This window comes from Enhydra lutris, unplaced genomic scaffold (assembly GCF_002288905.1).
Source record: "Enhydra lutris kenyoni isolate GAN:26980312 unplaced genomic scaffold, ASM228890v2 scaffoldscaffold2, whole genome shotgun sequence".
NCBI lineage: Eukaryota > Metazoa > Chordata > Mammalia > Carnivora > Mustelidae > Enhydra > Enhydra lutris.
Window position 1 is genome coordinate 22,810,954 of NW_019154086.1, and position 22,054 is coordinate 22,833,007.

The following is a 22,054-nucleotide window of genomic DNA, read 5'->3' on the forward strand; positions in this document are numbered from 1 at the left end:
CACATCCTTCAGAGAAGCACATTATGGACTCTTCTTGAATAATTCCTATGGGAGGCACTCACCATCTTAAAGGCCTTCTCTGTTACTGAACCAGTCTTTATTATAGAATGACTCTAAAGTTAAGTCAAATCTATTCACGTGTAGACCTCTGTCTTATTGACCTTCATTCTTATTCTAGGGCAGCAAAGAGCAAGTCTACTCTACCTTCTGTTTCTAACACTTTTCACTTTGGCTGCCATTTCAAAAGTTGGGAAAGGGTTAATTATTAGAAACCAGGATAAAAGAATCAGATGGGAAATGAACCAAATTTCCATTAGTTACTCAGTAAGTTTGTATAAGACAGAAGGCACACTTAAAATTGATGTCTCTTAGACATGAGAAATAATTATGATGTTCTAAATTCTTTATTATGGTTAGGAGGGAATTGATATTTAATATTATTTATATGCTGTTGATTACCTAATTATCCTGCCAGTAGATCTTCTGTGAGAAATTAAATTAGAAAATTTATGGACAGCTATAAGAAAAAATACACAAAACATTAAAATCGCATTTTAAATTAGGCCTTATATGACATAAAACACTTGGAGGATTGACAGTCTACTTTTGCCAACAATCTGTGGCAATAATCCTCCTTTGTCCATACAGAACGAATGAAAGCAAATGAAAGTCTACACAATTTTTATTTATTTGTTTATTTATTTATTTAAAATTTTTAAAAAAGATTTAAAAAATTTTTTTCAAACAGAGAGAGATCACAAGTAAGCAGAGCAGCAGGCAGAGAGAGCAGAGGAAGCAGGCTCCCAGCTGAGCAGAGAGCCCAATGCGGGGCTCAATCCCAGGACCTTGAGATCATGACCTGAGCCGAAGGCAGAGGCTTAACCCTCTGAGCCACCCAGGGGCCCCAAAAGTCTACACAATTTTTAAAGCTTAAGTCTTAAAAATGCTAGTACAGCAAATTATGATTTTTGAAAGTACCACATTTCCTTATTTTTTGTCTCATAATTTTGAGAGTTCCCAAGAGTGCTAGGACTGGCCATAGGGGTGATGGAACTCCCTACTTTGAGTGGAACATATTTTCTTATTCCTGCTTAAAGTGCTAGTAGGCAATACTTACTGAGCTCCTGCCATATTCCAGGCACTGCTCTAAAGTCTTTATGTGCTTAACTCATTTAATTGTCCCTGTAATCATTGGCAATGGTTATAATTATCATCCCCATCTCACAACGAGGAAAGAGGAAGTTAAGTGATTGGCCCAGGGTCAATCCACCAGCAAGAGGGGAACCAGATATCCCAAAGCAGGCTTTCTGGCTCCAGGGCCAGTACTCTTTGCCACCACTCCATACCACCTGCACAACAAGTATCAGGTGACAGTATGGAAAATTCACTGGTTTCTGAGTCAAGTGATTGGTTTGTCAAGTGCCTGCTATGCATAATCCACTACTCTAGGTACTTTGTGTAGGGTGCTTAGGGATTTGTCACATGTCATTCTTCCCTTTTATATCCTGAACCAAGAGATGGGAGATTAGGTAGAGCCTTTCTTTCTCATAGAATTGATGGCAAGGCTGCCAGAGCCCATAGTAGGACCTCTTCTGGTGTCACCATGTAAGACCTTTTGGCCAAGTTTTAACTCTAAGCCCTTTGTTACATTATTCTGCATTTTTATCTTCGTCCATTAGGAATTTGGGGAATATTCACCTCTTTCCAGTTGTGTGTGCATTTTCATAGTAACCATTCCCCCAAATGTCAGATGTCTACAGAAAGGAAGCAATAAGTTGGACTTTGAATATGAAGTTGATCTTGCTGGCTAGTGGTTCATAGAACTACCCTGTGGTGAGAGCTTTGTCACTATGGCTGTCCTTCCCCGGCAGTCATCTCTGTAATACAGTTTAGTGTGATTCCCAGGAGAGTCTCTCCTACCTTATGCCTGCCCCTTTCCTCTGGATTTAAATCTTTAGTGGAGATAGGCAAGGTGGACTTAGTATCACCGTATGAGAGAGCCAGGAAGGAAATGGCCTAAAAGCAGGAAAGAGTTCAGAGTGTCTTGGGAAAATAAAGGTCTAGTGTTACCTAGTCCAAAGGTAGACCTCCCTACTTCTAGGCCTCCCTCAACAGTTTGTACTTCAGTTTATAACAATAATACTTTTCGGGGGGCGGGGGGAATAGTATTAACCTAACCTGTACTACACTCCAACCTTCCTGTACCCAACACCAACTTCTTATTGTTACAGATTCTCTTACTATCTTAAAATAACTCTCTAAGAATGCCATCACAGTGGTTTTTCAAGCCCAGATAGTGGCCATATAATATGTTCTGATTCATGAGGGATTACACATTGTGAAGGAGCCAGTCCAGTGCACTTTGGGGGAAAAAATGCCAACTGCTTCAGGCTTCGGATGACAAAGATTCCCTTTTAAAAAATTCCGTAATTCCAAATAATTAATTTATATAGATACTTCACCCAATCAAGGAAATAGAGCTTAACTTCCATTGTCATCTCCCCCACCCCCATTAACTATAGGCTGTGCCTGGAAACTTGCTTCCAGATAGTAGTATATGGAAAGGAAGGGAAAGTAACTTTACAGGGCAGAAACTTGGCAAACACAACCTTGGCCAATGGTAAGGTTAACATCAACAGTGATAAGACAGGTTGATAGCATGTACCCTTGATAAGATATAATGAGAATAGCATTCATCTCTTGACTTCCTCCCACAAACCCATAATCCCCATCTAACCCTAAGAAAAACATCAGATAAACACAAATAGAAGGACATTCTACAAAATATCTGACAAGTATTGCTCAAAACTGTCAAGGTCATGAAAAACAAGGAAAGTCTAAGAAACTGCCATAGAGCAGAGGAAGCTAAGGGGTCAGAAATCTAAATATAATGTGATTTCTTGGGACAGAAAAAGGACATTAGGAAAAAATTAGGAAAACCCTAATAAAATATTGAGTTCAGTTAATAGTCATGTACCAATATTGGCTTCTTAGTTGTGATAACTGGTAATATAAGATGTTAACTAGAGGGACAGCTGGGTGAGGGATATACCAGGACTCTGTGCTATGCTATCTTCACAACTTCTCTGTAAATCTAAAATAACTCTAAAATGAAAAGTTCATTTATGTATAAAAAAGCAATCAATAAATTGCTGCTTAAAGCTATATAAATAACACACAATACTAACTTTGAGATACATAGACTTAATTTCACTTGTATTGATATTTTAAACTCTTGAATTTGGGAAATACAGTCCAAATAGAGCAGAGGGAAAGGAAGGAGGGAAACGAACATTTATTGAATAGTGTTATCTGTTAGGCACATCGCCAGACAGCCACCCATCTCCTCTCCTTTGAAACCACAGTGAGTATCTCATTGTGTAGAGCAGGAAATTGGGGCTATGAGTATAGGAAACCTCTCGAAGTTCTCCAGCTACTCAGGAGGCAACAGAACTGCGAATAAAAGTTAGGGGGTGGGAGATCAGTCAGCAGGAGGGCTAACAGATGCCAGGAAGGGAGGCAGCAGGGAGACGGCATGCCCCAGGTTTCCCAGTAATTGTGTGAAAAATGGGTGTGTTTTCTGACCTGAAGCCTCCAAGAGAATAATAACGATCTTGGGCAATAAAACTTGTTACTGTTGGGGCGCCTGGGTGGCTCCAGTGGGTTAAGCCTCTGCCTTCGGCTCAGGTCATGGTCTCAGGGTCCTGGGATCGAGCCCCACATCGGGCTCTCTGCTCAGCAGGGTGCCTGCTTCCCTTCCTCTCTCTCTCTGCCTGCCTCTCTGCCTACTTGTGACCTCTGTCTGTCAAATAAGTAAATAAAATCTTTAAAAACAACAACAACAACAAAAAACTTGTTAGTGTTAAGGTAGGGGTCTATATAGTGAATGTTAAATGTAGTTGAGACCATTTCCTGTTTTCTGACAGGAATTATGTACAACTATGTAATGATTTCACTTCCTCTGTTTTATTGATAACACTTTTTCCATGGATTCAAGCTGATCTAAATTTTCCTATAGATTCCCAAGACAAGCCTCAAAAATACCGAACGTTTTTTGCATTTTGGATACCATAAGTGAAGAGCCAGGCCTCACACTGGGTACATACCAGTGTGGATACGTACCTCCGGTTAGCCCATATAATTTATACACAGGGCAAGAATAGTGTGTGCTTCTGTGAAATTTTCTTCTGTGTAATTTTTTTCTCTGACCTTCCAGTTGCTATGGGAATCTTTGCTTAACTAGCCTCTTGGCCTCTCTGGCTCCTACCCTTTTATCTCATCACCTGGGCTAGCAGCCATTTTATTCAAAGATACGACTTGATTAGTATAAACAAATGTCATCACTTAGGTCTGCAGTATAGAGGGATTTTTTGTTTGGTTGGGGTTTTTTTTTTTTTTTTTTGCTTATTTTCTTTTGTCAAAGTAAGATATGTATTTAAAGCCTGAAAGTGCCTATTCATCCTTTGTGGTTGATATTTTATTTTATCATGTATTATTTTCTTCCAGTGTCAGACCGTCAGAAGTCATAAATTTAGGTAAAAAATATAAGGAAAGAAATACCTTTATGGAAAAAACACGTAACCTTTACAATGGTGAAGTTATGCAAAAATCATCCAGTAAGTAATCACTCTTGACATATTTTAATCGTGTTATTATTTTATAGATTGGTATGAATATGACAAATAGCAGCTCTGTGTGCCTGGAATGCTGGTATTCCTTAATAAATGGGAAGGGAAAATCCTGTGGTCTCTGTTTGACAAAGGAGGAAAGTGAGGCTCAGAGACATCAGTGATTTGTCCAAGGCTGCACAGCATATAAATGGCAGAGTAGAAGGTCTAAGCCAGAAAACACACATAAGTTGTCCATTATAGTTTCCAGAATAGGGTTGGCACAGAACGTCAATTCTCTCCCATAAGTGTTTAAGAGAAGAAAATGAATAAAAGCTCTTTTTGCTCTGAGAAGCCTGATATGAGCTTAGTTTGGGCTAACCAGAAAGAATTATAAAAAAAGATAATTGAAACAAAAGAATTATCAGACTGAAGGGTATTGTTTAGAGGTGTATAATAGGGACACCTGAGTGCCTCAGTCAGTTAAGCATCTGACTCAAGGCTTCAGCTCAGGTCATGATCTCAGGGTCATGAGATCCAGCCCTGAGCCAGGCTCAATGGGAATTTTCATGAGAATGTTCTTCCTCTGCCCCTACACACACACACACACACACACGCACACATACTCTTTCTCTCTCAAATAAATGAATCTTTAAAAAGAGAAGTGTAGGTGTGCCTGGGTGGCTCAGTGGGTTAAGCCTCTGCCTTCAGCTCAGGTCGTGATCGAGGGTCCTGGGATTGAGCCCCGAGTCAGGCTCTCTGCTCAGCAGGGAGCCTGCGTCCTCCTCTCTCTCTGCCTGCCTCTCTGCCTACTTGTGATCTCTGTCTGTGAAATGAATAAATAAAATCTTTAAAAAAATAAAAAGAGAAGTGTAGTGAGAATAATTTCCAAAACTCCATCAGAGGAAAATATTTCACTCACTGCCAATCCTGTGTAAACTTATGTCAAGGGGTAGTTGTAATTTCATAGAATAGATATGTTAATTTTAGAGTTTCTACTGAAATTTTGCTGTTAAATGTACACCATTATTTAATATTTGGTGCACATTTATAATCTAACCTACTCTGTAGGTCTTTTAGTCAGGGTTACATGAGATAATATGTGTAAAGTACTTACAACAGTGCCTGGCATATTATGGAAACTTGATCCAATTACTAATTACTCATGTTACTGTTATTATTATTACTATTATACCTTGGAGCATGACCTTTGGAGTGAAACATACTTGAGCTTAAGTCCAAGGTCTACTATTTACTAGGTAGGCAAATTCAGGCAAGTTATTAAAGTATCCTGAACTTCGATTTCCTCATCTGTCAGAAGGGCAGAATGACACTTTACAGGTTGTGAAGATTTCTCTTTTGGTTTGACATAACATGTTGATTCTTAAAGTATGTCCCATGGCTGGCAGCATGAGTATCACCTGGAACTTAGAAATGTACATCCTGGGGCCCCATCCCTACCCTACTAAATCAGAAATGGGAGGGATATACAGCCGCTAACGCTTTAACAAATCCTTCAGGTGACTGCGAGGCCTGGTTGCATTTGAGAACCGTGGACAGCACATGACTTGTCCCAAAGCAAGTGCTGACTTTGTATTGGTTCATTTTCCTTAGATATTGAGCCACCACAATGACAAAAGCACAGTTCCTACCTTTGCAGGACTAATAGTCAAACAAACCTAAAATCACATCTTGAGTGAAGCTTTTTCCATTTTACCCCGTAAAGCAAAAAGAAAACTTTTTCCCATTGTCCAAGACTTTGCTTTTATGTGCATGACTAAAGGAGCTTTCCTTTCCATCACCTCACTGTGGGCATCTTTAATACAATAGCACAGCTCTGGTTTACACGTTAGCAAAATTAAAAAGTACCTGCAAATTCAAAATTTCAGGTATGTTCTAAAACCCTAAAAACAAGATTCCATCTTACAAAAGATGCAGTTTCCTGGTAGATAAAAGAGAAACGGGAGCTTTCCCGAAACTGCAGAATACACAGTTTCAAGGGAAAATAGCAAAAGAACACAAAGAATAAACGAAAGGGGAGCCTCGAGTTCCTTTTGGTCCCTTTGAATCAAAGGGCCTCGGATTTATCATGAACAGCTGTGTTTATAGGGTTTGCTGATCGCTGCAGCTGTAGCAGCTGAGTAACAGGAAGGTTAGATTTTCAGAAGTTAACTTGGAAATGTGCTAGCTCCTTCTGAGGAACTAATGACACTGTATTTTGTTCATAGCCTCCCCTAAAACCTGCTGTTACGAAGGTGCATTTAGGTCCTTAAGCATCGGAGCCCTGAAAGAGCTGCCCGAAGTGAAGAAACCAGCTTTTCTTCTGGACCCGGAGAAATACTTCAGGGAAAAGCCAGAGGAGGAGTGTTCCCAAATTCCAGAGCCTCCATCGCTCTCTGAAAGTAAGTCCTCAGCCGCCATTCCCTTCAGGACTCTCTCCCCATTACACTCAACCACTCAAAAAAACAAACAAACAAACAAACAAACAAAAACCAAAAAAAAAAAAAAAACCAGTCGAAGAGCATGGGAGTAACATGTTTCCCTTGTAGGTTGCCGTGAAAGGAAGCGTGGTTTGACTGTTAAGATTTATAGCTCAGCTGCTGATCTGTGCTCTCAAAAAGGGCAGCCAACAGGCTGGGATACATTAAAAGAATATTTTTATTTTGTCACTTTTCTGAAGTCAGAATGCCATGAGTATATATTACGAGCCTGCCCTGGATGAGAACCCCTTCCCCTAGATAATCTCCATTTTCAAAACCTATACCAGAGACAGAGCTATCCTAAGGCTGCTTGAGAACAGAGTCTCTGACGATCTGGTTTTTGTTCTTTGCGGATGGAATACTATAAATAGAGGCTACTTAATGCACATTGTATTAGAGACTTCCAGCTGCAGTGCTGGGCTTAGATAATGAAAGGACAAGAAAGCTTCTCTCAGAAAAATAGAAGTGCACGATCTCTGAAGATTCAGGAACGAGGTGTGCAAAAGAATGCTCTCTTTTTCAGATGGTTAGAGCCTTCCGAGTTGCTAGGAATTTGAAGAACAGTTTCTGTGCAGAAATCCTGCCCGCATGGAGAGGCCCTAAGGGGGTGCAGGAAACACAACCTGAATCTCAGTGACGCACTCAGAGAGCATATGGACACTGCAGGGAACTCATTTAAAATAATTAATGAAAAGCGCATATTTCCAACTTGTCACAGTCAAAAGATCAGAACTAAACTCGAACCATCTGAGATCTGTAGTTTCTAAACTTTTCAAATCCTCTGAGATGAGAAGTCAGCATCATCCTTGAGAAAGGATAACCCTTGTAGGAGGGAGGAATTTCTCTATGTCCACACTGGAGGACATTTTAGCCCCTTGTCTTCGCTGGGTTCCCTATGGGAAAGAAGAACAGCTGGTCAACTTTTTTTTTTTTTTTTTTGAAATTCCACTTGTGTGCAAGGTACAGCTGTCATTCCTCATTGCCATAGTTTCCAGTCTAATTATTATCAGCTTCCTTTTGCCTTTACTCAAGAGTTTTTCTTTTCTAAACTTAAAGTCATTTATCTGGTCTCTCGAGGTTCATCTAATGGTTTCTGCTTATTTCTTTTAAAACCATGAATCCGTAAACTTCGGGCTCTACATAACCATTTGTGCATCTGACAGGGCTTCAGTCTATCACCCTGTACCCCCCTAATCTCAGGAGGATTCATCTTTTAAGAATAAACATGAGAGGTACTTATCCTCTTGAGTCACAGACAGAAGAGAATCTGGGGAACAGACAGTAAGAAAAGATCTACAGAACAAGGACAAAGTGTGAAGACAGTAGAGACATAGGAGCACCTGGGTGGCTCAGTCGGTTGAGCGTCTGCCTTTAGCTCAGGTCGTGATCTCAGGCCGGTTCCTGGGATGGAGCCCCTTGTCAGGCTCTCTGCTCAGGGGGGAGCCTGCTTCTTCCTCTCCCTCTGCCCCTCCTTACCCCTTTCTTTCTCTCTCTTTCAAATAAATAGAATCTTAAAAAGAAAAAAAAAGACAGTAGAGACAGAGGACATTTACAGGGGAGGAAACCAAGATGGAGCAATCAGACTGAGGGAAGAGGAATAGAAGACAGGGAGTATGCAAAAGCTGGGGAGCAAGAAAGCGGGAGAGGTCAACAGTGAGGGCAGCAAACACCTCTCCTCATGGTGCAAGCTCCTGCACTCCTGTGAGGAGCCTTGTACAGTCTGCAGCAGGAGAATTCTTCTCTATGGGTAGGTGGATGTGTGTGGGGAGGTGGGGGGTAGATGGCTGAATAGACATACCTAAAATACTGTAATACATTTTCTTTTTTTTTTTTTTTTTGTAATACATTTTCAAAGAAATTTTTTTTTCTCCTGGGATTTTGCAATATATTTTTTTCCTGTAATTTCCACAGTGTTTTTTTTTTTTAAATTTTATTTGTTTATTTGAGAGACCGATCACAAGTAGGCAGAGAGGCAGGCAGAGAAAGAGGAGGAAGCAGTCTCCCTGCTGATCAGAGAGCCCGATGCCGGGCTTGATCCCAGGACCCTTAGATCATGACCTGAGCTGAAGGCAGAGGCTTAAACCACTGAGCCACCCAGGTGCCGCACAGTTTTTTGTTTTTTTTCTTTTTAAAGATGTTTTACTTCCTTTTTAAAAGTTTTCTTCTTCAGCTTTTTATCCTTTGCTCTCCTTTCAGTATTTCCAGTTACCTGCCTTCTCTGCAAATGAAAATAGTTCTTTTTTTCTTAAAGTTCCATCAATGTAAGGGAGAGACAGATGCAGACTTTGAGGACAATGGAATGCATGACATGTGACACCATGTTCTGTGGACACACCAAGGGAGAAGCCAGACCAACTGTGGCTGGGGCATAAGAAGCAGTGCCGAGTGGCGGTCACACACTTGGGAAGGGCAGGAGTCCACAGGGTGAAGGAGGAGGAAAAGAAGTCAAGATCAAGGAAATAGTGTAAGGAAAGGCACATCAGGGATGAAGTAGGGCAGAAATCTACGTGATTCTAAGGTGGCTGCACTGGGAGACATTAGGTAAGTGAGTCTGACACACATGAGTAGAGTTTAGAATGTGTTGAGTTTGAGGTACTGGTGTGCTTTTTAGAAATCATGGTCTTGAGGATGACAGAGGACTGTAACAGGCTTTGTATGATATCCTATGGTGTTCAACTAGCAGATACTGCAATAATGTTTGCTCACTTATGTATTTAGCCTTTCCTTTTTTTTTTTTTTTTTTAAGATTTATTTATTTATTTGAGAGAGAGAGGGAGAGAGAGAGCATGAGCAGGGAGAGCAGCAAAGGAGAAGGAAATGCTGACTCCCAGCTAAGCAAGGAGCCTGATGTGGGGCTTGATCCCCAGATGCCAGAATCATGACCTGAGATGAAGGCAGAAGCCTAACCATCTGAGCCACCCAGGTGCCCCTATCTTTAGCCTTTTCTGAGGTAGATACTGAATGCCTCTGTGCACAGGCTGGTCTCTGTGCTGGACGCTGGAGACAAAGATTTAGCATGTAGAGGCCCAGCCTTCAGAGATCTTGAAGACTCGTTGGCAAAATAGGTAAGGAAATGAATAATTACGTTTTACACCAAGGGCTGTGATAAAGATATGCACTGGCTTCCATGGGACCACATAGAGATTCATAGATTTTTTTTTTAGAAATCTGGTTAGGTCAAGCTAGATACTAAAAGTCAAGTTGCTATTAGTCAGGAAAGAAAAAAAGGGGAATGATATTTCTGGTAAAGGAGTAGCTTATGCAAATGTAAGGTAGTATGAATAAGGAGTGCTAAGTGAGCTACTCATAGTTCCAAATGGCTAGTTCTAGAAGGGGCATGGCAGAATTAAGGCTAGATAGGTAAATGAGGGCCAGATCATGGAGCACCTAGTGTACTATGCTAAAGACTTTAGCATTTATTTTATCAGAAAGGAGGACCCATTGGAATGTTTTAGTCAAGTATTTTGAATTATTCCATTTTATCTCTTCTATTAATTCTTCTGTTTTTGTATCTCTTTGTATTACTCTTTTAGTGATTTCTCCAGAGTTTACAATACTCTATTCTGTTCTCTTTATTCCTTCTTGTAATAGTAAGCTTCTACTGAGATTATTTTTCTTCAGCCTGAAGAATGTCCTGCTGTATTTCTTATAATGTGGATCGGCTGGTGAGTAATTTCCCCAGCTTTTATGTGTCTGAAAAATGCACTTGTTTCATTTTGGCTTAGGAAGGATATTGTCACTGGGTTTAAAACTTTAAATAGTAGTGTTGGGCTTTTTTTGTTGTTGTTGCTTTTTTCCCTTTCTGCTTTTTAAAGATAGTGTCCCATTGTTTCCTTGCTCCCATAATTCCTGTTTAAAATTCAGCTCTTAATATTATTGTGGCTTCTTTGATGTAGTATCTTTTTTTTTTTTTAATCTGGCTTCTTTAAAGATTTTTCTCTTTATCTTTAGTTTTGAGCAGTTTGATCATGATGGCTATAAATATACATTTCTCAGTCTTTATACTGTTTGGGGTTGATAGGAATTCTCAACTAAGTCTTTTTTCAATTTTGGACAATTCTCAGCCATTATCATTTTGAATATTGTTTCTTTCTAATTCTAAATCTCCTGTCCTTCTGGGATTGCAAATTTTCATATGTTAGACATTCTTTCCATCATAAATGTAAATGTTTCTTACATTCTTCTCTTCTGTCCATTTTATTTTCTTCCTTGGGCTTTATTTTGGGTACTTTATATTGACTAGTCTTTGCTTTGAATTCACTACACCTGTCTTTGCCTGTCTGCTCTTAAACTCATGTGATCAGTTCCCAATTTCAGATTTCACATATACATTTTCTTCAGTTCTAGGATGCCATTTGAAACCCTTTTTATGTAGATTCTAATTCTCAGTTGAAATTACTCATGTTTTCATCCATTTTGTCAAAATTTTCTGTTTTAATACATTTATAACAGTAATTCCAAAGCTTTGGCTTGTTAACATCAGTATCTGAATGATCTTGGGATCTGGTTCTATATTGTCTATTTTTTCCTCATGGTTTTCCTTCTCCTTTACAAGTCTTATAATTTTTGTACATTTTTAAAAAAATTGTATGACAGAAATTATGTATGTCTGATCTATAGATACTAAAATTAATGTTATTTTCTCCCAGAGATAGTTTACCTTTTCCTTAATTGGACAGAGAACCTGAAGAGCAGATCACATTAATTCAATTAGGAATTGAGCTCGGTCAGTGCTTGGTTAAAGCTTTAGTTAGATTTAGTCCATTTCTGATTTCAAATGTCTGTTTTAAGCTTCTTCTTTTATTGGTATATTGTCTCCTAAGTACTGCAAATTTACAGGGAATATTACTTTGCCTCTCCAGTCCAATCCACGGTCTCTATCACCCTAGCATTCAGAAAACATCTATAGGGAATACTGGCCATAATTATAGATTTTCTCTAGATTCCAGCATATCACACCAACCCACAGTCATCAAAACTCTTCTGATTTTACATCCCCTGAGAAAGGTCTCTTTGTCTATGGCAATCCTGTTCCTTAGCAATGCCCAGACACAATAAATCCACAGAGGGAAGAAAATATTTGGCAATCTTAGCCCATCTAAGAAGGGTTCTGCCAGCTCCAGAATTTTAATTTGATAATCTTTGCTTCCACCACCCTCTGATAGATTTTAAAATATTAATTTCTGTAATTTACCTTTTTTTGTTTGTTTGTTTTTCTGTCTGGTGCAATGAGAAGGATGACATACTACTACCTATTAAATCCTACCCAAATTATAAGCGAACATTACAAAAACTCAAGGAAACCCAAGAAAAATATATAAAAAAATAATAGTGCGTCATAATAAGTTTTTGAAAGTAGTGATAAAGAGAATCCTCAGTAGTCACTGGAGAACAAAAAAGAATAAGAATAAAGGCAAAAATGATAACATACATCTTACCAGAAACCATGCCACCTGGAGTACACTGGAGAAACCATTTTTAAAGTAATGAAGGGAGTGTGTGGGGGGGCGGAGAACACCCCAACCTAAAATTCTTTACTCAGCAAAAAATATTCTTCAAAAGTAAAGATGAAATGAACTCTTAAAAAAAAAAAAAACCCTATCCCAAACCAAAATTTCTATTGAGGGGTACCTGGGTGGCTCAGTTGGTTGAGTGGCTGCCGTCAGCTCAGGTCATGATCCCAGAGTCCTGGAATCGATTCCTGCATCAGGGTCCCAGCTCCGTAGGGAGTCTGCTTCTCCCTCTGACCTTCTATCCTCTCACGCTCTCTCTCAAATTAAAAAAAAAAAAAAAAAATCTATTGAAGTGTTTAAAACAGGAAACTGATATGACCAGTTTTGCAATTCAGAAAGCTTTCTGGAAACTGTGTAAAAAATGCTTTGTAATGGTACTGGACAGAAGGCTGCATATTATAGTACTGGGAGCTAGTTGTTTGCAGCTGGCTCTCTGCTTTGGAATCCTTACTTTGACTTCCTCTAGTTGTTTATGGACAAATTACATAAACCTCTAAGTCTCAGCTTTCTCATGTATAAAATGGGGCTAACCATGCCTGATTTTGAAGTTGTATGCTACAGCTGACTTTAGCACAGTGACTAGTACATAACTAAACACTCATTAAATGGTATGTGTTATTATTTTGAAGATAAGGAGACCCTAGAAAGGAAATAGCAAATTTGAGAAATGTTAAGGAGATTGAATTTAAAGGGTTATGTGCCTCGATGAGATGTGAACATATGTATGACTCAGGATTTTAGCTTGGAAAACTATGTCCAAAAAAGGAGACTATTATTAAGAGAGGAAATAGAAGAAGATGGTTTAGAGATGGTTTTCAAAATACGTTGAGATGGAGGTGCTTGTGGGACATCAACCAAGAAAAGCTCACGCTTTTCCAAGAAACTGACTATAGTAGGAAAGAACCGCGGTAACTGAAGAGCAAGTATAGACATGTTTTAGAGTTTATGTTCTGGTTATGTTCACTTTCTTGTTCTGATTTTAGCTGTAATACATGGGTGTTATAGAAAATTGGCTGGTAGAAGGTAAAGAGAACTCTAAAGAACACAGGAATATCAGATCTAACGAACAGCCACTGCACCCTCAGACCTGAGGGAGACCGAGGAAGATGCCCCTCCCAGCTGGGGCGGTCACCCAGACCCCATGGGAGAGGGCTCGCCAATGTCTCACTGGATGGTGAGGTGGCAGAGCAGCTGCAGGCGGAACTGCCGATATTCTGCTTTCGGGTGACACGGGAAGCCATCCACAGGGAGGGGCTGCATCTCTGAACTCACTACAAAGCCACCAAAAGAGTACAGGGGAGGCTGTTCACAGGGAGGAGTCATACTGGCAGACCTCCACTTCCCTCTTGGGGTAAGCAGGAAAGCCATTCACCAGGTGGTGCCAGACAGGTGACAAGGAAGGCTGCTAGTTCTGGGCTGTGGGGTCGCCATGCTTGTACCATGGGCGTCTGGAGCTGGGAAAGCCTCTGTGTGGACTTGGTCCTGGGGGAAATCATGCTGTAGGAATCTAAGTGCTAGAGAAACTGCACTGCAGGAGCATGGTGACACGAGCACCCACCTGGGAGAGAAATCCACTTCTCCAGTGTCCATCTAGGGTCCTCTTGTGACAGGGATCAGCATCAACCAACTGGCAAAAGAGATATTTACAGGGCTCTAGTCCATTATGCCAAAGTAAACAGTGAAGAGTGGATTTGGAGCTGAGGGGCGATATATTGATAACTGGCATATTATCATCTTAACTGTATCTTCATGCTTCCCCCCCCCACTCCTGGCCTTTTACATTATTTTGGATCTTTTGAAATTGCAGTCAGTATTCCTATTACGTTATAAGGTATTAATGGCTATGGTTGTCTTTTGGGAGAATTTCCACTTATAAAGGGAATAGAACTTGGGAGACTCAAAGCAATAATGGTATAAAGGCAATTATTTCAAGCATACCCTCGTCTTCAAATCAAGACTCTACTGCTTGCTAGCTGTATGACTTTGAACAGGTCAATTGAACTTCCCGTGCCTTAGTTTCTTCAACTAAAAATGGGCATCTTATTAGTTACTGCCCTCGTAAGGTTGCTGTGAACATTAAGTGAAATAATATAGGTGAAGCCCCTAGCACAGGGCCTGATACCTAATAAGAATTTGATACATTTTCTTTATTGATAATATTTTACTGTTATTATTCCAATATTATTCCACTTAACAGCTTTATGCTATAGAAGTTATTATTGTCCTTATTTTCTATAAGAGGAGTCTGTGGCCTAAACTCTGGCATTGACATAAGGAATCTGGAGCATAGACCTGAAGAGTTCAAATGACTTAGCTGGTCTCATGTAACTAGTAAGAGATGGGCCCTACGTGAGGAGTGTCCACGTTATTCAGTTGTTCGTGTTGTTACTATTTCTAGGTGTCATCTCCCTTGTTCAAATAGCGTTCAAATCATGTTCCTTAGGCAGCGTATTTTTTTTTTTTTGTAAATTCAGTTGGCCAACACATAGCACATTATTAGTTTCAGATGTAGAGTTCAGTTATTGATCAGCTGCGTATAATACCCAATGCTCATCCCATCACGAGCCTTAATCCTTAATGCCCATCGCCCTATTACCCCAACCTCCCCCACCACCTCCCCTCCAGCAACCCTCAGTGTGTTCCCTGTGTAGTTGAGAGTCACTCATGGTTTGTCTTATGCCGAGAAAATAAGTCAATCAGAGAAAGACAATGATCATACGGTTTCACTGATATGTGGAATATAAGGAATAGCACAGAGGATCATAGGGGAAAGGAGGGAAAACTGAATGGGAAGGAATCGCCTAGGCAGCTTATTCTTATACTTATTTTTGAAATCAGCCATTTTACTATAATATTACCCATTTTTATCACTTTCATTGAAAATTGTTCATCTCCTTTTCAGGAGAATGCTGCTGGATTTTTAAAAAAAAAATGTTATTGTAAAACAGCACTTAAAAAAAACCTCAGTTACTGACATATCCCCCGCTCCACATTTTCATTACCACAGTCTACCTTAAATCTTTGTGCTGCATTTTACATGCACTCCTGCAATCCCAAAAATTACAGTGTGTGGAAGGTTATTTGGCAATTGTGAGATGAGGGGCATTCTGCCAGACTTACTTTCAATATTCTAAACTATCACTTGGAACTAGGGACAGTTTTCAAACACTCCATAATCCCCTGGTGACTTTTTAGTCTTGCCTACTGGGTTTTTAATGTCCTTTTGTATTCTCTTTCTTTTCCTTTCAAGTTAAAACATCTTTCATACTCTCTCTTTAGCTTCCAAGTTGTTCCCTGTGGGTTCTCAAACAGCTTGAAACCCCTCTTTGATATGCCTTATTCAAAAACCTGGCCAAGACTTAGAAATGTCTTTGGGTCAGGTTTCACCTGCAAATCCCTAGAACCCATTCATACCGTATCTGTAAAATCTTTAAAATTTCCAGTGTAGGGAAAATGCTGCATTAGTGGTACCTCAGGTGAATTGTGTGGTTCTTGTTATTGTTCTGTCAGAGACAAAATGAGTGGGACAATTAAAGAGATGATTTTGTTGCAGGCTATTGCATAGGGAGAGTATTTGTTAAAGAGGAACTCTGAGAGAAAAGGAAACAGGCTTGAGCTGCTACAGAGGCAGGTTCATGAATCTGTGAGTCTTACAAGACTTCTGGGGAAGGGTACAGAGGGTCTTATCTCAGAGTATGACACGAAAGAGAAGAGGAATTTCTTAACTGTCTCTGCTTTCCAGGAGTGCAGGGCTCAGGTCAAGTTTGACGTTGTCAGTCCCCTGCTTTTGTTCCGGAAATACTGCTCATCATGGAACAACCCAGAGGTGATCATAAATCTTCTGGGGGGACAAAGCAGGGTCTCAGAAGTGGTCTTTCAAGGATTCTTTTTGGTGTTGCTTCTGTAAAGCCAGTTGAACCATACACTGTGAGTTGGAGACAAAGGTCAGTTGTTCTGGGTTCTGGAGATCCTGTGAGAAAAGGACAGCTATAGGCATGTAGGGTCTAGACAGGGATTTGAGCTGTCAAGTTTTGGTTCTCAGTTGTAGTCAGGTGTGGGAAGAACGGGGAGGCTTACTTTGGACTATTGTAGTCAGAAACTAAATGAAACTGGAAGAATTGCACATCTGCAAGAATTGACAGTTTGTTCATGTTAATAATCTCTAGTCCAGAGACGCCTGGGTGGCTCAGTCAGTTGGGTGGCTGCCTTCGGCTCAGGTCATGATCCCAGCATCCTGGGATCGAGTTCCACATCGGGCTTCTTGTTCGGCAGGGAGCCTGCTTCTCCCTCTGCCTCTGTCTGCCACTCTGCCTGCCTGTGCTCGCTCTCTCTGACAAAAAAAAAAAAAAAAAAATCTCCAGTCCAGTCTACATGTCAGTTCTGAAACTGGTGTTTCCAAAGAAGGAGAGGAAGTCAATTAAAACTCTACCAGATGAAACAGAATTTGTGTATCCATTGGTAACCCACAATTTAAAAGGAGGGACAAAATAATTAAAAAATGGTGGCTCTGACAATTTGTGGTTTTCATTACGACACAAAATTCTCTATATAGTTCTTAAACTATAGATGAAAATATGCACATAGACTGCTGGTAAAAATCTAACTCACTGTATCTTTGCTTTTGGATATAATCTTAAATGTAGTACCAAAAAGAAAGAAAGTCCCTGATATTTCTGGAAAAGTTCTTATTGGAACAAATAATTATAATACAAAAAGAAAGCATATATAGATATATTCATTCTAAGTAAGAAGCAAGAGATTGTTAAACGTGATATACTCCAGGAAATTTTAGATAACTAAAGAATGAGGATAAAAGAGACATCTTAGAAGTGGAATTCCTTCCTATTATTTATATCTTTATACACTGGCATAAATCATCTTGAAAGCCACACACACACACACACACACACACACACACACACACATCAAAATTTGGATCCTAGAAGACAGACATCATTAATATGTGAAAAACATTTTTAAAAGGTTCAACAGATGTTCCACTATGTCTTCAGGGAAATGCAAAGTAAAACAACAATGAGATATCACTGTTTACCTATTAGAATGGCCAAAATCCGGGAAACCTAGGTAGCTCAGTGGGTTAAGCCTCTGCCTTTGGCTCGGGTCATGGTCTCAGGGTCCTGGGATCGAGTCCCGAATCGGGCTCTCTGCTCAGCGGGGAGGCTGCTTCCCCTTCTCTCTCTGCCTGCCTCTCTGCCTACTTGTGATCTCTCTCTCTCTCTGTCAAATAAATAATCTTAAAAAAAAAAATTCTTTAGAATGGCCAAAATCCAAAACACTGACAATACCAAACGTTGATGAGGATGTGGAACAACAGGAACTCTCATTTGTTTCTGGTGGGAAGGCAAAATGATGCAGCTACTTTGGAAGACAGTTGGCAGTTTCTTACAAAAGGAAGCATACTCTTACTACATATTCCAACAATCATGCTTCTTGGTATTTAACCAGAGGAGTTGAAAACTTATGTTCACACAAAGGCCTGTGCATAGATGTTTCAAGCAACTTTATTCATAACTGTCCAAACTTGGAAGCAACTAATATGTCCTTCAATAAGTGAATATATAAATAAACTGTAGCACATCCAGATAATGGGGTACTATTCAGCTCTAAAAAGAAATGAGCTATGAAGCCATGAAAAGACACATGGAGGAATCTTAAATGAATATTACTAGGTGAAAGAAGCTAGCCTGAGAAAGGACATACTGATGATTCCAAATACATGACATTCTGGAAAAGGCAAAACTATGGTGAAAAGAGCAGTGGTTGCCAGTAAAGAGGAGAGGAGAAGAAAAGGAAGAGCACCGAGGATTTTTAGGGGACACTGAAAATACTCTGTGTGACATAACAATGAGGGATATATGCTATTACTCTTTTGTCCAAACCTATAAAATGTATACCACCAGTAGTGAACCCATAGGTAAACAAAGTACTTTGAGCAATTATGATGAATCAATGTAGATTCATCCCTGGGAAAAACTATACTATTCTGGTAAGTGATGTTGACAAAGGGAGAGGCTAAGTATGTGTGGGGGCAGGGATATATGCGAAATCTTTGTACCTTCTTTTCAATTTTATTTTAAACCTGAAACTGCTCTTAAAAAAATTGAGTCTTTATCCCTGTATAAGGCCCAAATAAATTAAAATTAAAAATTAAAAAAAAATTGAGTCTTTAAAAAAAAAGTTCAACAGGTCCTAAACTACTATTATGTAAGAGTTATATGAAGACCATTAAAGGATTTCAACCAGTCCTCACCACCCTGCCAACAACCTGTTGCTTTGCTACCTGATTATTAGTCAGTGATTGCTGAAATTAAATGACAACTTGGTAATACTGCTCTAGAGTCTAGATTCAGGAATGAGAAACTTGGTGTCAAGACATGGGCAGTGGATAATAGCATGAGCACCACCTGGGATAATGTTAGAAATGTAGCATCACAGGCCCCAACTCAGATCTATTGAATCAGAATCTACCTTTTAACAAGATTTCTGGGTAATTCTTGCACACATCGTATTTTGAAAAGCACTTATTTAGAGGACTTAGAATAAAATAGGATAAAGGATGTGAATTAGAAAGTTTTCAAGATACTATCTATTCATTGATGAACAGCAGCTGGTCATTGCAGTGTCACTATTGTTTGTCTAATACAGTTCGTTGCTAATCAGGGGACAAGGGAAGCATCAGATGACAGAAGATCAGCTTTGCTTTATAAAGTTTATCAAATCATTTTATTTCAGTGAAAATGTTTTAATAAAAAAATGTTTTAATACCTTCATGACCACCATATCTTTCATTTTCATTACTTTTAAAACATCTTTTGGGTATCATTATAACAAACCTTGTTGGGCAGCCAGCTATAGAACAAAGTAATGAATATATAAATGTCAGATTTTCCCAGGTAGGAAATAGTAAGTGTAAATGGTTACCAATAACGCCAGATGTCGATTTTAAGGGCTGTGGTAAGTGGATGCATATATGGATATATGACATGGTGAACCATCTTTCTTTCATCATTACAGAGCCATCCGGTCTCTGGAATGCAAGAATTCCATATTTTGAGAAGTGAGCCCACCCAACCTAGCCCAATTCGTATTCTTGGAGGTATCTTCACTCACTTGTTCATTTATTCAAAAAATATATTTTTTGAAGTCCTCCCATGATGCCCTGTTGGGTGTTATGGGAATATGAGATATGATGGCAGACAAGGTCTTTGGTTTTATTGAGTTTATCCCCCAGGGGAGAGAGAGATAATAAGTATATGAAGATAAGTTTGGATGGTGATATTAATAAGAGTTATGAAGAAAATAAAGCACAATAATATGATAAGACATGACTAGGGGAGCATCAGTGAAGTTTCCTCTGATTTTTTTGTCTGAATCTGAAAGATAGAAAAGCAGTCTCATGAAGTGTTAGGGGCAGGACACTCCAAGGACAAGGTCCAGAAGTGTAAAGCCAGTGAGTTGAGAACAGGGTTGACATGTTCTGGGGTCAGAAAGAAAGTTACTGTTGCTGGGGTAGTATGAGAGAGATGGAGACTAGCACAGGATGAAGTTGAGGGGGGGCGTGGATAGGGATCACATTATGTGGGGTCATGCCACCTGGACAAAGACTTTGAGTTTAAGTGAATAGAAGCCTTCAGAGGCCATATACGTTAGCTGTTACTAGCCCTTCTAAGAGAACTACTCTTTAAGATTAAAAGTTGTTGGCCCAGAAAACAAGAAGTTTGAGACTTGAGGTCTCACATAGCACCTTTGTGGGAATTGAGAGGGCTTTAAGATAAGCTATACATTTGAATAAACATGCGTTTTCTTTACAAGGAATAACCAACAGACTCTAGTCACAAACCACCAACCTTGACACACCAGTTTGTTTGACTCAAGGAGAACACTTTGCCCTTCACAATTGTCTTGAGGTAAACAATGTAGTTTATGGCAAGTGTATTGGTCAGAGTTCAGGAAAGCAGAACCAGCAGGACCATATATTGAAATTTATGACAAGGAATTTACTTATGGGATTGTGGGGGCTGACTGAGCAAGTCCAAAATGAGTAGGGCTAAATTGGGAAGGGAAGATCCTGGGCAGACTGAGCACTCATCTTAAGCTCTTGTCTGCAGACAGGAGAGGACAGAATGAAACTCCATGAAACTCACCCAGATTATCCTGGATAATCTCTTTTACTTAAAGTCCATTGATTAGGGAGTTTAATTACATCAGCAAAATCCCCTCAGAGCAACACCTAGATTAATGTTTGATTGAATAATTGGGAACTTTAGCCTTGCCAGTTAATACTTCAAGAAAGCAAGTGATCACAGCAAGGTTAAAGACATTCCTTTATAATCTTAAACAAGCTCAGTAAACGGTTAATGGTCTCTTAGATGTTTCACACAATCATTGCAGACTCACTCACATTATCGTATGACAGCATTATGCCATTAACCTAGCAGATGTTGTTACTCTGCATAGTAAGAGGAATTGATCAGTATTACCCGTTTAGAAGGTGTTAGGTTAATGACATAATTTTTGCAACATGAAAGAGTTTGCCAGTAAGACCAAGAGGTTGCTTAATGGGCCTCATCTCTTTTGAGTATTAGTAGTTGCTGGGAGTTTTAGTGTTCCGGGGAAAAGTGGAAGCCAGATTGCTAGCAGGCAGCTTTTCTGGGTGAGCATTCCAGGTGCCTTTCCTAAAAAAGATCTCAGAAGAAAAGGACCCAACTCTAAAACTTCAATAGTTTGCTGAGATTGATTTTCTCATTCTGAATAAATAGCTATTTTTATGAATAATTATGTGTCTGTAGTTTTATATCCATGTATTTTAGAGACCTCCCCAAATTGTAAGCTTTGGGCTTGGGGATCTGCCCCTGTATGTGAATTTTTTTATCACGTTTTTTAACTCAAAAAAATTAATTATTCAGGTAAGACTGCCTCTTTTTAGATCTGCGAGCGCCTATCAGTCATTGGTTCACGGTTCTAAAACCCAGTCAGTTGTGATGCAAATTCCTCATGTAGTTGAGAAATATATCAGTAAAACAGCGAGAGTTTATTTCAAAAGGAACATTCTAGCTTTCACGGTGGATCTCAGGAGAGCTCTAAGGCATTCAGAATGACTCGTGATTCTCAAATGCTAATTTACAGTCATACAGGACAGAATCAACTGATGTACAGAAATCCATAGACCTTGTACTGCTGGTATTAGGCAAATGCAAAGTATTTTCATTTGTAGCTTTGCTTAAGAGGTAGTTCTAGGTTTATTCATTTTTGTCCTATTGCAAGAAAACAAAATACACACTAATCAAATATTGAGCACATAAAAAATTATCCAGTGAGAAGTCTCCCTCACTTCCTCGATACGGACTTGTCCAGTTCCCAGTATCACCTACTTCTGGCACCCACTTCTCCAAGTCTCTGTGTATTCTCTGAGGTTTTCTCTATACATTGATGA

General features: G+C 39.5%; 1 protein-coding gene across 1 annotated transcript in view; it reads left to right on the forward strand.

Moving 5' to 3' along the window:
- The window catches only part of LOC111151782 (WD repeat domain 49), a 129,083-nt gene that overhangs the window by 103,475 nt on the left and 3,554 nt on the right, over positions 1 to 22,054 (forward strand). The window contains exons 16-17 of the mRNA XM_022509984.1: positions 4,507 to 4,616; positions 6,836 to 7,009. Of these exons, the coding sequence (XP_022365692.1) occupies positions 4,507 to 4,616; positions 6,836 to 7,009 (284 nt within the window). The remainder of the gene's footprint in view (positions 1 to 4,506; positions 4,617 to 6,835; positions 7,010 to 22,054) is intronic.